Raw genomic sequence first — 14,731 nt, forward strand, 5'->3', positions numbered from 1 at the left:
CCACTGTTTGAAAAACACTGTGCATTTCAGCTCTTTAATACAGCTTCTAAAAATTTCCCAGCAGGCTTTTGTTTTTGGCTGATAACTTCATTGATCAACCTTATAATAGTTCATTTCTAATTATTAATTATTGCATAGTATTTAATATCTATCCAAATGTCTTTGTGTCAAAGCAAGTTAAGTGAACTCCAACCTCCAATCAACCACAGAGAATTACAATATTATATGTAATCTAATATTACTTGCACTTACACATAAGAAACAGGAGCAAGTGTAAATGCCAAAAAGTATTGTATTAAATACAATATCAAAACTAAAAATAAATTTTTATAGTAATATCCAAATTAATTAGGTTATAGATATAATGAAAAAAATGGCTGCTATAATAAAACTATTAATGAACCCCAACTAGTATTATTTGTCTTTTCTCTTAGTCTTCTTCTCAAGACCATTTAGATACATAATTTACCATTTAGGAGCTCCTAGAAGCACAGAGCCGAAAACACCAGCCTGAAGAAGACGAATGGGACTTCGTTGAAATGTCGCCAAGACACTTCCAATTTTACGTGGGAGAAAACCCGAATAACCAAAGACCTACATACAGACACCCGCAAAAACCTCAGAATATATATATACATACATACATACATACATACATACACACACACACACACACACACACACACACACACACATATATATACCCTCAAATATATATATATATATATATATATATATATATATATATATATATATATATATATATATATATATTGGAAAATTTGCATAAAAATACGACTCCTGGGCATGTCTATGGTACAAATAAAATACGAACACCAGGAGAGTATAAATATAAAAATATACTTTACTAAAAGCTGCCAAGCTTTCGTTTGGAAACTCCAAACATCATCAGGGCTAAGGAGCCAGTAAACAATGATGACTTAAATGGGTTTTGCCGGCATCTGCACCCGGCTCATGGATCACGCAGCAAACAAATGGAACGGTGGAGAACTGTTGACACGAAGATTGCCAGGACGGAGGAGGGGGGTATAGACCCCCAAATATGTAACACCCGTATGAAAGTTACTCATGACAATGGAAGAGTGAGAAGAAAGGCTGTGGAGCAGGGATTGAGAAAAACGTGTGTGTGGGGGAGCGTCTGTGAGCCCAGGGAAGCTTGTAACACTGATAGAGGAGAAACAGATGCCCCCAGGGTGGAGAATGAAAACAAAAAGGGGAGGAGGGTCAGTGCTATGGAAGGAAATAAGGATAAAGGGGTGGTGGAGGAGATGAATACCAGTAATGAGATAGTGGAAGGAATGATCCGGAAGAACCATAGAAGGAAGCGTAAGGAGAGTAATAAAGAAACATCTGGAACACTAATTAACCGGCCGGGACCGGTGACGCGGTCCATGAGCCGGGTGCAGATGCCGGCAAAACCCATTTAAGTCATCATTGTTTACTGGCTCCTTAGCCCTGATGATGTTTGGAGTTTCCAAACGAAAGCTTGGCAGCTTTTAGTAAAGTATATTTTTATATTTATACTCTCCTGGTGTTCGTATTTTATTTGTACCATATATATATATATATATATATATATATATATATTCAGCTATGCAAGTAAAAATATGACTCTTGGGTATGTTCATATTAAAATCAATAAATAGTTGAACACCAAGAGAATAAAATTATACAAAAGTTAAAAATGTTAAAACTTTTATTTACTAAACCTAGCTTTCGTCAAGAGCTCTTGACATCATCAGGGTGTAAATGGCAGTCGTTGGGAGGGCTTATATGCAGCCTCCAATCATTTGCGCTCGGCTCTTGGATCGTGTCATAGGTCCCAGCTGTGTGCGTTGTAATCCAAGTGTGTGTCCTGCATTAGGGTGTAGTTGTTTCTCACCCTTTCTACGTGTGCTGTTACATGTGTCTTTCTCGCTAGTTCTAAAATTAGCTGGGGTGTTTCCCCTTTCCTTGCAGTTAGTACATGTTTCACTAGTTTCCCGTTTGTGATTCTGTCTGTCATGGGCAGTAATTGCTGTTTTCTGCTTCCTTCTAGTTCCTCCAACCATCCCCTCCGAGCCACATTCCAATCCTCCTTTTCTCTCAGATCGTAGCCCCCGTGTGCCATCCCGTCCTGCACCGCTCTCCCTCCTAATCCTTTCCATCACTCCCTTAGATCTATCATCACTCTCCTCCCTATATTCTTGGGAGGAGTTGTTCTGAAGTGTGTGCCTGTCAGTAAGGCATTGCCTAGCTCGTAACCGGTCAATCCGTTGCTCACTCCATTTGGGGCTTCTGTCCTCATCCCTCATCGGAGAATCTCCCAGGCACGCTCCGTTCGTAGTCTTCTGTCCTCCCAAGGGATCAATCACCACAGAGCTATTCCCCTCCCTCTCACAAACCAGCCCAACTAGCGTAACGAGGGTGTCTGTTTCACTCCCCGGGGGGTAAATCATTCCCCCCGGCATGTGTGATTGTAGTCCGAGAGCTCTATCGTATGCTGTATTTCCTATTCCTCCCCCCACAGTTGTTATCTCCGTTTGTATTTCTCCTATTGTACCGATTGGGAGGGCCTCGCTCTCTCTTTCCTGCTGCAATTCAGTTGTCAAAGCACCTCCACTCGCTCCATTCATCGGGAAGTTGTTCCATAATTGACAGTCAGGTTTCTGGTGGCTGTTTGTCATTTGTGGGGGATTTTTCAAAGTTCTACCGTCTTGGTCCGAAGCCAAGGGAATGTCCATTTGGTCGTGTTGTGTGTGGGGGGATGTCCTATTCTTCTCCCACACATGTGGTCGATGCCTAGGTCTTCTCCAGCAGTTCAAGCGACGGTTCATGTGCCATGTTTGTAAGGTCCGTTGTGCCGGGCACATGTCTATATGGCGATTAATGGAATTCCCCCCCGAAAACCAGGCCTCCTTTAATAGGCGGCCCCCCTTTGTGGCATCACAGGCCAAGATTTGTGTGTGGTCAAAATCAAAGTTATGGCCACTTTCGGCCATATGTGACCAGATCTGCGAGTATTGCTCGCCCCTCTTGATTGCCAACTTATGTTCATGTAGGCTGGTATATATATATATATATATAGCGGATATATATATATATATCCTCAATATAGAATCTTATTATTGATAAAGAACCAAACTAAATTACTTTATAACTTATGCTAACTTTGCTGCATTAAAATTAAAATTTATTAAATTAAATTATTTTTAAATTTATAGTGACAATTCCCAAATGATAAACTGTAGAGTTTATTTCTCAACAAAATAATGTAATTTTGTGATTTAATTCAAGCATTTAGTTTTTAAAAACTTTTAAAAATTAGCTGCTGCTTTTGTCAGTTAGTTACACATAGGTGAATAAGTTCTAAAATTATTATACTTATTATAGCATTAATGCAATTTTGTAAATCATAATATTAGGTGGTTTCTTTCTATTTAACCTTAAACAAGGACAAACATCATATAGAACAAAGAACATGCAAATACTTACACTATATGTGCCAAGTTTAGAGGTTTTTCAGGCTGATTAGGGAACATTGGATGCAAGGGTTCATGGCTGGAAGCACAGCTTAAAGACTTGCTAAGTGCATTAGTTAACTTCTTAGCAGGTGATTTCTGGGAGAAACAAGAAAGGTAAAGGTAGTTTGGATAGATAAGGACTGTATACTGTTGTTGCCAGCAGTAGAAGGATAAGAAAACAAACAAAACAAATCAATATTCTGCTGGTTACAATCATGCATAAACTCCCAAAGTCCATTTATTCTGTGGTTCTGGATGATTTCATCAGCATACACTTATATATCTATCAATGGACCTTAAAGAGGGTCTGACTTTTACAGAGGACATTTGGCATATAGATACAGTATTTCCCAATTCACCTTTCATCTTTCCTTGTGTGAAAGAATGCAGAGGATACAAGTGAATCCCAAACTTGCCAAGAAACTTCATTATTCTAAAAGCATAAATCTCTAAATAACTGCTAATGAAAAATCAGATCTGGAAGCTAATCGTAAGGATTATAAAACAACTAAGAAGAAAACAGAGATACAGAACCACATTTTTCTACTTTTCTACGGGCCACTCATCATTCAGATATATTTCTGCTTTACAATGTCGGATAATAATGTCTAAGAAGTGAGAGCTCATAAGCCATAGCAGAATCAGATCTTTCATTCACTGCCCACTTAATGACCAATCTAACTGGTATTGCTAATCACCCAATCAGAGATTCTCAGTTTTTAATTTTTATTTGTGATTACAAAATGAGAAGCATCAGCTTCTTATACCACACTTTTTGTACTGCAAACTTTAATTTTTATCTAGTATCTGTAGTACAAGTACCATTTTTAGTGTGGCTATTGCATCCTTTCTAATAATACAGCTGTGATCATCTCAGAATGTGTAGAGACAAAGAGATTTCATTTTCATAATGCTTTCTCTGTCATTGAGTTTAATCTACAACCTAATTATTCCGCAGTTGTTGAATATCTTATTGATCTAACAGAATTACTAGGAATACGTGCATAGATGTCTATCACATGTAAGTTTGAATCTAATGAATTAAATTAATTTAGCTGTGGCTTATATTAGCAGTAGAGTGGATCACAGATATAATTTTAGATACATGTGGAAAATGGAGAAAGCCCATATGAATACGTTCAGTTGAGTATAAAGTAGAGTTCATGCACTAGAACTTATATGAAAAATGCGAACTGCTAAGGAGCAGTTAAACAAGTGGGCTAAATATATAGCATATATATATTTACATCAACATCTAGTGGAGTTTAGTAGTAAATCAGTAGTTTTCATAGTTCTACACACCATCATTTAGGTATGCATGTATTAAGAGCATAGGTATATCTTTATGCATTTGTATATTTGTGTAAATATATATGCATATATATATGCATATGCATATGCACATATATACATATACATATACATACATACATACATACATAATTTCTTATTATATATAGCAAGCAACAAATAGAAAAGCCAACATATTGACTATGTCCTACAAAAATTAGTAACTTACTGTGGAAATAATTTTATATTCCAAGATCCTCCTGCAGCTGTTCTGTTATCCAACTAGTTTAACCTGTTACACTGCTCAGATCCACACTGATGGTAGTAGCCACACTATTCAGTTCTTCCCATCTGACATTTTAAAACTGATTGAGCCAGGAACCCAGACAGGGCTTCTCCATTACAGAAACTTCTAGTATCTTGGCAACAAAATCAGCTTCTTATATGTGATCTTAAGGAAAATAATTCAGTCATTTCTAAATCTCTGACTGCTAAGTTCAAACAGTCTATAGTAATTTATGAAGCTTCCCTTACCCATGACGTGTATTCTTTCATTTGGTGTTGGTTGCTATGGGAACCACTGGCATGTCCCCTCCAGAAGCAATCTTGACAGAGCTGGTAATTGTGACACTGCTGGCATCGGTAGCGAAATCCCATCATGCTCTCACTATGGCAATAGGAACACTCAACAGGGTGGAAGACTGCAGGGGGGATATATATTCAAACCAAATAAAAGAATTAATCAGCATACTGTTAAAACTGAAGCTATTAAGAAGTATTGGAAACATCCTCTTGTGATGTTTTTTCAAAATAAGATTTATTTCTAAATCCTTACAATTTTCTCTCAATGAATCATCTGGTTCTAAGAGGGAAACTACAGCAAAAATATGAAAGAAAATATTAGGGGAAGAAATCTACTAAGTTCACTTTGGAAAGAAAAGAAGATATAGATCAAAGATGCAAGAATAATGGTTCCATTTGGTAGATGACTGATTTTGGGGTATCACACCAGTTTTACAAAGATAAGAGGAGACAAAAATGAAATGCCTATGCTATAGGAATTTAAATACATTCCAAACAATCTTTTTTTTCAGTTCCGTGGGACCATAAATTAAATCCAGACAAGACAATACAACTGTAATTAGTAGAAAAACAGTCATGGTGATCTGAATTCAGTCTTTTTAGATGGGACTCCCTGCCCGTTGAAAGAGTAACTGCAATCTTTTCAATGTTGCTAGAAGTCCAGATGGAATAGTGCCAAGGAATGGCTTTCCATGACTACATCTAGGGCACCAACTAAGCACTCAGAGATAGTTACAGCTATGTTCTTATTTTGTTTGCATAGTGACTAGACTTTCAATATATTCTATATGGGACTAAGCTTACATTTATCTGGAGACTTGAAATGATACAAAGCACAGGAAGTAGGTTGCCAGTCACAGCACAGTATGAGAACCATAACACCTCTGCCTATTGTTATTTTCCAAGTATAACTTACATTAGTTATTTTAAATGTTAATTTTAACATGTAAAACCTAATTACTAAACACATACCTTTTTGCTTATTGTGATTCTGCATGATAAAATCTACATCTCTCTCTCTCTCTCTTAAGATGCTATCACTTTCAGACATACTGTAGAAATCTTTCTCCTGAGTTATGTAATGCATTCCATTTGGAGATACGTCTGGCTCCTCACTCTTCAAATGTTCTGCCTCTTCATTTAAACTGTTGCACTGGTATTTTAATATTTATTTAATTATTGGGTTTTGTTGGAACTAAGCATTGCTAGGTTTCTTGATCAGTCTGTTATGTCAGCAACTAATTAAATTAATTGTTTTTATAAATATGCATTTAGTGTAAATAGAAACTGTCCCCTTTATAATCATATACTCTTGGAAAAGAGCATGTCCACTTTTCCTTTCTTTTCAAGGATTAAAGACTCTTTAAAAAGATGCAGATGGAAAGTAGTAGAGTGAAGAATACCTGACAAAGTTTCTTTTAGTATATTTTTCTTACTTTAAAAAACTTCTACATCATTGTAATTGTGTGTTTAATTCTCTGTCTTCTTCTCTTTCAAAGTTACATTGTTAGACAATTGTTTTTTGAAAGGAAATGAACAAAGGAATGGATCCAACAGGTATGCTTGTAGCAGCATGGTGTTCTGTCCCAGCCTATGGCCATCCTTGTTAAATGCATAAGGACAAAACCCCTTTTGAGAAATAGGCTGGAGACTCAGAAGAAAACAAAACCTCTTTTAATATTGGTAACAAACCTGCCAAAAACAAAAGCAACGAAACACAATCCAAATGGAGGGAATTGTCCACATGAAACACAATGCAAAACAGGGGCTTACCGGAAATACCAACAGAACATGATCCCATGAAGTACTTTGCAACGGTTGCCTTCAGCAACCAGCACGGCCCACACCTTCCCTTTTTAATAAAAAGCCCCAAGGCGTGGCTTCTCAATGCCTTCTCCTCCTCCCTTGGAGTTGCCGTATTGTCTCCCTCTGACCTATTCTAGTTAACTGCCTTCGTTTACGAGCGTCTATAATGACTTCCAGCTGTGAGTCCTCAGAGTCTGACTCATCTTCCCCACACAGCTGAGTCTCATCCGGAGCATGATTGGAGAGGCCAGACTCTTCATCCAATTGTGAGTCCTGTAACTCATTAGTGCCTTCCTCCTACTCTGATGGCTCTCCAAATCCCTCCTCCTCCTCCTCTGATTCCCCGGACTCAGCTGCCAGGTCCACTGGCTGGCACAGACTCACAACACATGGTGGCTTTTTTAAAGTAAGAAAAATATACCCTTTGCTCCAATAAATAAACAACTTTCCTTCCCTAATATTGCGGAAGGAATTTAATTTCTTCTACGAATCATCATGAATGGGATGAATTAAGGATAGCCAGAATTATTACTGCTATTTCAGTTGTTCCTCATGTTTTAACTACATACCATTCTCAACATTTGCCAGTCGGTGTAGAAGTGGCAACCAGACAAGACATTGTGGTGGAGGATCAGACATAAGAGTATCCAAAAAAGCATTCAGTGTAACTTTTTTCTGTTAACATAAACAAAGCAAGAAAAATTTTTTAGCAAATAATGGGATGAGTTTAGTTTTCTCAGCAGAAAAATACACTGTATTTGTAGATGAGAAAAGCAAGCAATTAAATTATAATTCACTTATGATATTGTTTAAGGTAACTTAAAACCCAGGAGTCCCTTTTAAGAAGACATCACTAATGTTGTGGGTTCACAGCCAACCTATAAACCACATAATTGATCAAAGAAATAATTCAATAATTACTGTTATGATTTCCCTCATGATACATAATAGCAGCATTCTTTTTCTTTTCAACACCTGAACTGAATACTTCTCAGTGATTGTGTTCCCTTTGTATTCCTGCTCCATCATCCTACTATAAAGGACATCCTACTATTGTTTCCTTCTGAATGTGCCTTCTCTATAGTATTGAGAAGATTTGGTGGGATCAGAGGTGACTGAAAAGGGGAAAAGGATGTATATAAAATAGGTATATTAAGATGTAAGAATTAAAAAACATAGTTTTACTGAGTAGTTTCGAATCTTCTATGATGGCCACAATATTGGCTATCTCTATGGAGATAACACTTTCATATTTCAGAATATGGTATCATATCACCAACAACATTTATCTGAGAACAGTAACAATATTTATCTGAGAATAGTATCGAGATGAAATATCAAATAATTTGGTTGCAAATAAGGCTACAGAATTCTAGATTTGCTTAAGGCAAGAAGAAAAAAGGAAGAAGGGATAGGGAACTCATTTTTCTTATCCAATTATTCATGTACATACGTTTTTTTCTCTCCAGCAGGAGAGAAGATAATCAAACTCATTCTGCGGCTTTCATCAAATTCACAGCATCTCACAGGTCCATTTTAGGATATTTTATTTTAAATAGGGAGGGCATTTATATATATTCCATGCCATACCTATATGAAATTCTAATACATTACCATTCCCGATTGCAAGTGCAGAAGATTGATCCTATTTAAAATTAAGTAAAATATAATTGGGTTTTGACACTGTATGCCAGTATGAGTATGATGAAAAGCAAGAAATCATAAATAACATTTTATTTACCTGTTGAGAAAAACAAGACTTTGCAGATTGTTCTGTATAACCAAAAGAAGGACCTTCAAAGACTGCAGTGGGCAGTTTAAGAACTTCTCGCAAAAACATGTCATACTTTCCATACACCATTATCCCACCAGTGTCTGAAATCATTGAGAATATATCTGATGGAGAAAAAAAGTGAAAACTTTGAAATGAAAAGCTATGAACTACAAACTGTAAACATATTCTAAGTGATGACTTACATTCTCAATATGTAGCACCACACTGCCATCACTATGGTAAATCACACAGAACTATAAATCGCTACCAGAAATGACCTCAATGCAAGTATAGAACTGTCTTTATTAGGAACAATTAAAAGTATTGGGTAAATAGTCTTCAGGTTCAAAGTTAAAATAATAATTAACAAAAATTCATTGTTTAAGCTCTGAGTATAATGAGGTTTCTCAAATATACATTGTTTCTAAAGGACTGAGGCAGCCAATGTTTATTTTTCAAAAATAAAAGTAAAACAATAAAAAATGTTATCAAAAGATATGGGGGGGAGGCATACTTTTAAATAGACATGCATAAAAATGGATTATAAATCCATTTTGCACTTAATGTCTAATGTTTAATTACTTTGTTGTATAATTCAAGATGTATTTGTATGGCGAGCAGTATAGACATATATTCATAAACAAATGGCTAATATAACTAAAACAGAATACCACTTTCAACACTTGTTATCTCTTTTCTTCCTAAGATCTTGCTTGAAGATGTCTTCAGGGAAACTCAGTCTTTTTTTGGGGGGGCGGGGGGTCAGTTATTTTAGTAGTTGTTTAATTTTACTTCTGTTTCTCATAATGTAGCAGCATGTGACTATAGTTTTGGTCTCAATGTTTTCTCAAAATATTATTAAACAACACATTTTTCATTTTAGCCTGTGTGTTCCTTGCGTTGCTGTATGATAATATTTTTTAGTTTGCAGAATGATAGCAATAAACCAGAAGATAGTTGTTTACAGAATGATAAAATAAAATACAGAAAACCGATGGCAAAAAAGTGGTCCATCCAATCTGCCTTTGAGTTTGTTTTTTTTAATGTGTTTATTATTTTAATTATTATTTTTATATATTATTTATTTTTGTTTTATTTTTAAAATTTTATCAGATGATGGACATGTGTTTATCCCAAGGGTGTTTAAACTGACTCACTACATCTGCTGGATATATTCTGAGTTTCTTGATCTGGTCAGAGCAAATAAGGTCCTGTTTAAATATAGAATTAATGAGTAAATAGACAGGTGACTAGTAATATATATTTGATATTAGAGAACTGATTTTAAAATAAAATATGCAATGTTTTATATAGGGTAATTCTATACCAGTCATTATATTATGCTTGTGTACTCTCTATCAGAATGTTTTACTGAATTTGTTATTTAAAAGCAGTATTTTAATTGCAATTGCAACCTGATTAAGCAAATTTGATTAATCTAATAACCAAATTGGCCTATTTTTCAAAGGTGTTGTTGATTGCTTTTCTCTTTGCTTTTGGACTCAAAGAAAAACCAATCCTATAAAACAGCAGTCCCCAATCTTTCCAGCTCCGTGGACTGGCAGCGGCAGAGGGCAGTGGTGTAGGGGGGAGAGAATGGTTTCATGCATGTAACCTAATCCCACACACGCACAAATATAGGTTTGCACAGTTTGCGCAGGCGGTTTCCAACAGGACACAGACTGGTAGTGGTCTGCGGATTGGGAGTTGGGGACCCCTGCTATAAAACATTTAACAAATATTTTATAGGTAATTAATATAGAGTCCTCAATTTTTTATCTTTTTATCAAATATTAATTTGATGGCCAATAAAATGATATGACATTGCATAAGCTGGGGAATTTTGCTCATCTGACTACACTGAGTAACCAAGGAGATATTTTTTACTCCTCAAACACTGGGGTGGGTGTGGGGGGGTGATCCTATTAAGCAAATTTTATAGTATTTTTGCATGTTTTTAACATAAAAACTAGTCAGGAAAATAAATGGCAAATTATGCATTTTACTGGACACATAATTTATTTGATCAATTGCAACATGATTATTTTTAATTCAAAAATTCTAAAAGAAGTCACATACATCTAGCCCAGATGACAGACATTAACAACATTAACAACACTTTTGTTGTTGTTAATTTTTTATGAAGTCCCTACACAAATTAGTTCAAGAATATTTTGCTGATTTTGATTAATGTTATTATATTAAAAACCAAACATATATTGTTCCCTAATTCTTACAAACTATTTTATTAAAATTCATAGAGAGACTTACATCTTAATTTATCCATAATCTTTCCTCCACAAAGTGTTGCCAAGGCCATTTTGACAGCAAACACAGATATTTTTCCATGTCCTTCTCTAAAACATAAAACATAAAATAATCTTTGCATAGTTATTGAATAACATAGCATAAATCTCTTAGGCTTCCATGTTTTTTTTTTCAAATCTGAGGCTTTGATCCATAATCAATTGAGAATTTGGAACAATTTCCCTTCTAAGTAAAAATGGAGATTCTTGACTCTGTCAATTCTTGATTTTCTCCATTTCTCGTTTTTCCAGTTTCATTTTCCCCTCTATATTTCTTCATTAATTTGTGAATATTTCTGCAGTCTATGTAAAATTAATACATATGCAAGTATTTTCCCATAATAGAATGGATTTTTATATTTTTACTCATGTATGCATTTTTGTCTAATATATACACTGTAAACTATTTAAGGTGTACAAATTACAAAATTGCAAAATATTCTGAAAGATCATTATATTTCAGTTCAATTATGAATTTAAGAAATAAACACTGAATTAATTCATCTTTTATCCTTGATTCTTTTTTTAATGTATATGATTTGCTAGGAAGTATTTTGCTGATGGCAAGGGCCATTTTCAAGTTAAACTTGGGCTTTATGATTTCAGAACTGAGAAATTAGCCACTGCTAATTTGCATAGCATAACATGACATCAACAAACAGTTAAATTAATTCAGTCAGGAAATTGGCGTCTTCAGTTTGAATCTAAACCACAGATGTCAAAAGTGCTTTTATGCAAAACACTTTGGCGGATGAAGTAAAGACCTTGAGACACTTCTATACAATATGAAAGGCTTTGTTGATGTTACCTTTGATTACATTTTTTAGGACTCAGTATGTTGTACTGATCTGTTTGGTTGATTTGTGCTTCAGTGTATTGTGCAGCCCCCAAGAGTTTAATTCAATAATCAGATTATGTGTAATGGAAATATGGAGACAAGAACATTAGCTAAATTGTGAGAACGTTTCTCCCTTGTTGTAATTGCTGCTTGTTGTACCATACTGCCCAATGAAAACTTCTTGAGAACCTCAAAATTTATGCATTTTTTGTAGCAGTTAGGTTAGTTCTATTCAAAGCATTTCCCATTGTGGACTTCAGATATTTTTTAAATTCATATATAAGAAATAAGTCTTCATTTAGTATCATTTGGTCCGTTGATGACTCCATGGACATATTCATGTAGTTTTCCTGGCAACATACAGAATTAGTTGGCCGTTGCCTTTTTCCAGGAGTTTTTTTTTCAACTTTCAATTCTAGCCTGAGATCTTTCAGCCAGCTCCTAACTAAGTCTGAACTGCTTATCTTTGTCAGCCTAGGACAGTAGATACTTAATAATAGTAGTACAGCACTTTTCTTCATGAAAATGTACTTGGATATTTTTGAGATGAGGTGTTTGTTTTGTAAAGAAAAGATTTATAGAAGGACAGGACTCTGCTTTAGCAGCAAATTCATCTATAAATTTTCCAAGGTGGACATAAATATCCCCAATTCTAGCATACATTGATCATTGTTTTATGGCAGAGATTAGATACTAAAGAGAAGCGTAAGTGTTTTGGGGACAGATGAATTATGAAAAAGTGTAAATCCTCTATAACGCTCTAGATCTTTGATTTCCAGGGATGAAATATTTTATTTTACAACATTTACTTGAGATTAAATACAATTTGGTATCAGGAAAGAATGAGTTGTGCAGTTATTCAAAGCCCCTCCTCTCAAATTTACTGTCTGCTTTCTGCTTGAAAGTGTTTATGTGTGCATGGTTGTAGATATGCTTATGTATGCTTGGACCACATGCTGCTATAAACATTGTTAGATGAAAATGTTAGGACATTTTACATTGTTACAATTGATTTGCTACTTTTGCCTTATCTTTAATCCCTTAATGAAAGCTTTTACAAATTCCAAGTCTTCTGTCTGGACACTTCAGTACTGCAATTTGCACAATTAAATGAATTGCTATACTTGAGCAAACTGGAAACACGCTTACATTCTAGTTCAATTATTCAGCTAAGAAAAACCTACGTAGCATTCACTGAGCATATTCTACAGACTTAATTTCAATGTTCTTCTTTATTTAAAAAAACACTGTTTCACATCTTTCTTGGTTTATTGAACAATAGAAAAATGTACATCATAATGATCTCATTTTCACAGCTATGATTTTGTGAGAGTGACTTGGCAGTGAGCAACAGTGTACGTGTCCAAGCATTTGCAATTAGTTTCCTTCCTGTTTTTGACTCCTGTTAGAGTCAAAAATTCAGGGTCTGCATATATTAAAAAGACCTTGCCTCTTACTGTACAGCCTTTTAAAAATCCTGAAGGCCATATTCCTGCAGCCTACTGACAATTTCTCCTTGGGGAGGGGAAGGGAGATATTTGGATGCAAACATACAGCGCCTCTGCTGCTTCTTCATGTGGAATAGTTGCTCAGCTGTTTCCATGGTGACTAAGCTATACTAGTTGATCTGGCTCAGGAAAGTACACAAGTACCAAGTGAAAGGTCCATCAAATGCATATTGGAGAGGACACAAGAGGGTGATAGGCAAATGGGAAGATAAATAAACTCATCAGAATGTTCTTTAATTGTGTTGATTTCCAACCAGTACAGTTCCAAAATAAAATGCAGTTAAAGCAGTAATGCAGTAATAGATAATTTGCAACTCGCACAGAACAGAAGTCAGTCAGTCCAGTTTGTAATTCCAGGCTATTCAAAAGCTTTTAAGAATGACTCCTGAACGTGTATTTTCCAATTCTTTGAAGAAAATGAGATTGAGGGTAATATAGAAATGCGTAATTTTCAGTTTTGTATAAGTTCAACTTTTTTCTGAAATAGTATTTTGCTCAAGAGCTAATGTTTTCCTACAACATACAGAAAAACAGCATTCATTATTATTAAAGGGACTTACGGATCAAAAGCTGCCAGCAAAAAGTTGAGCAATAAACCGATAGATTGTTCGACGATAATCTGGTGGGTTGTTGGCATACGTTTGTTGAGTTGGTAAAAAATAGTGGAAAGCACAGCTTCTAGTCGAGCCACATTCAGCTCTATAGTTGGGTCTAGGTTGTTCAAAGAGTTTTCCCGCAATGCTTCTATAACATTCCAAATGTCCACCAGATGCACTATGTATAAATTAAAAAACAATAGTTATGTATATTTGGAAAAAAATATATCATGATACAGTATTTTTAAGTAATACTCATATATTCACAGAAAACCATAAGAAATGCTAGACTTTACATAGCTCATTCATCCAAAAGTTTAATTAATGGCTCAAGAACTTTAAGATTTATTTTGTTATAATATGTAAACTTCAGAATTCTAAGTTATAGAGTTATAGAACTACACTAAGATGGGAATCTTTTGGTTCTTGTGCTTCTGTCTTGTTCCTCTGTGGCTGGAAACTCAGATTATGCAGATTCTTTTGCTCCTGGCTAGGTCTTGACTGTTC

General features: G+C 35.2%; 1 protein-coding gene across 29 annotated transcripts in view; it reads right to left on the minus strand.

Annotated features, from left to right (window-relative positions):
* Nucleotides 1–14,731, minus strand: part of DTNA (dystrobrevin alpha) — a 237,063-nt gene that overhangs the window by 49,398 nt on the left and 172,934 nt on the right. For all 29 annotated transcript variants that reach the window (XR_005555531.1, XM_039333476.1, XM_039333478.1 and 26 more), the window contains 6 exons: nt 14,189–14,402; nt 11,248–11,333; nt 8,944–9,098; nt 7,772–7,877; nt 5,349–5,515; nt 3,496–3,620 (listed from right to left, as the gene is read on the minus strand). Coding sequence is in view for 28 of the 29 variants with exons in the window: in XM_039333476.1 (XP_039189410.1) it covers nt 3,496–3,620; nt 5,349–5,515; nt 7,772–7,877; nt 8,944–9,098; nt 11,248–11,333; nt 14,189–14,402 (853 nt within the window). In the remaining variant the exon portion in view is untranslated. The remainder of the gene's footprint in view (nt 1–3,495; nt 3,621–5,348; nt 5,516–7,771; nt 7,878–8,943; nt 9,099–11,247; nt 11,334–14,188; nt 14,403–14,731) is intronic.

This window comes from Crotalus tigris, unplaced genomic scaffold, assembly GCF_016545835.1.
Source record: "Crotalus tigris isolate CLP2741 ecotype Arizona unplaced genomic scaffold, ASM1654583v1 scf7180000024506.7606697, whole genome shotgun sequence".
Classification (NCBI taxonomy): domain Eukaryota; kingdom Metazoa; phylum Chordata; class Lepidosauria; order Squamata; family Viperidae; genus Crotalus; species Crotalus tigris.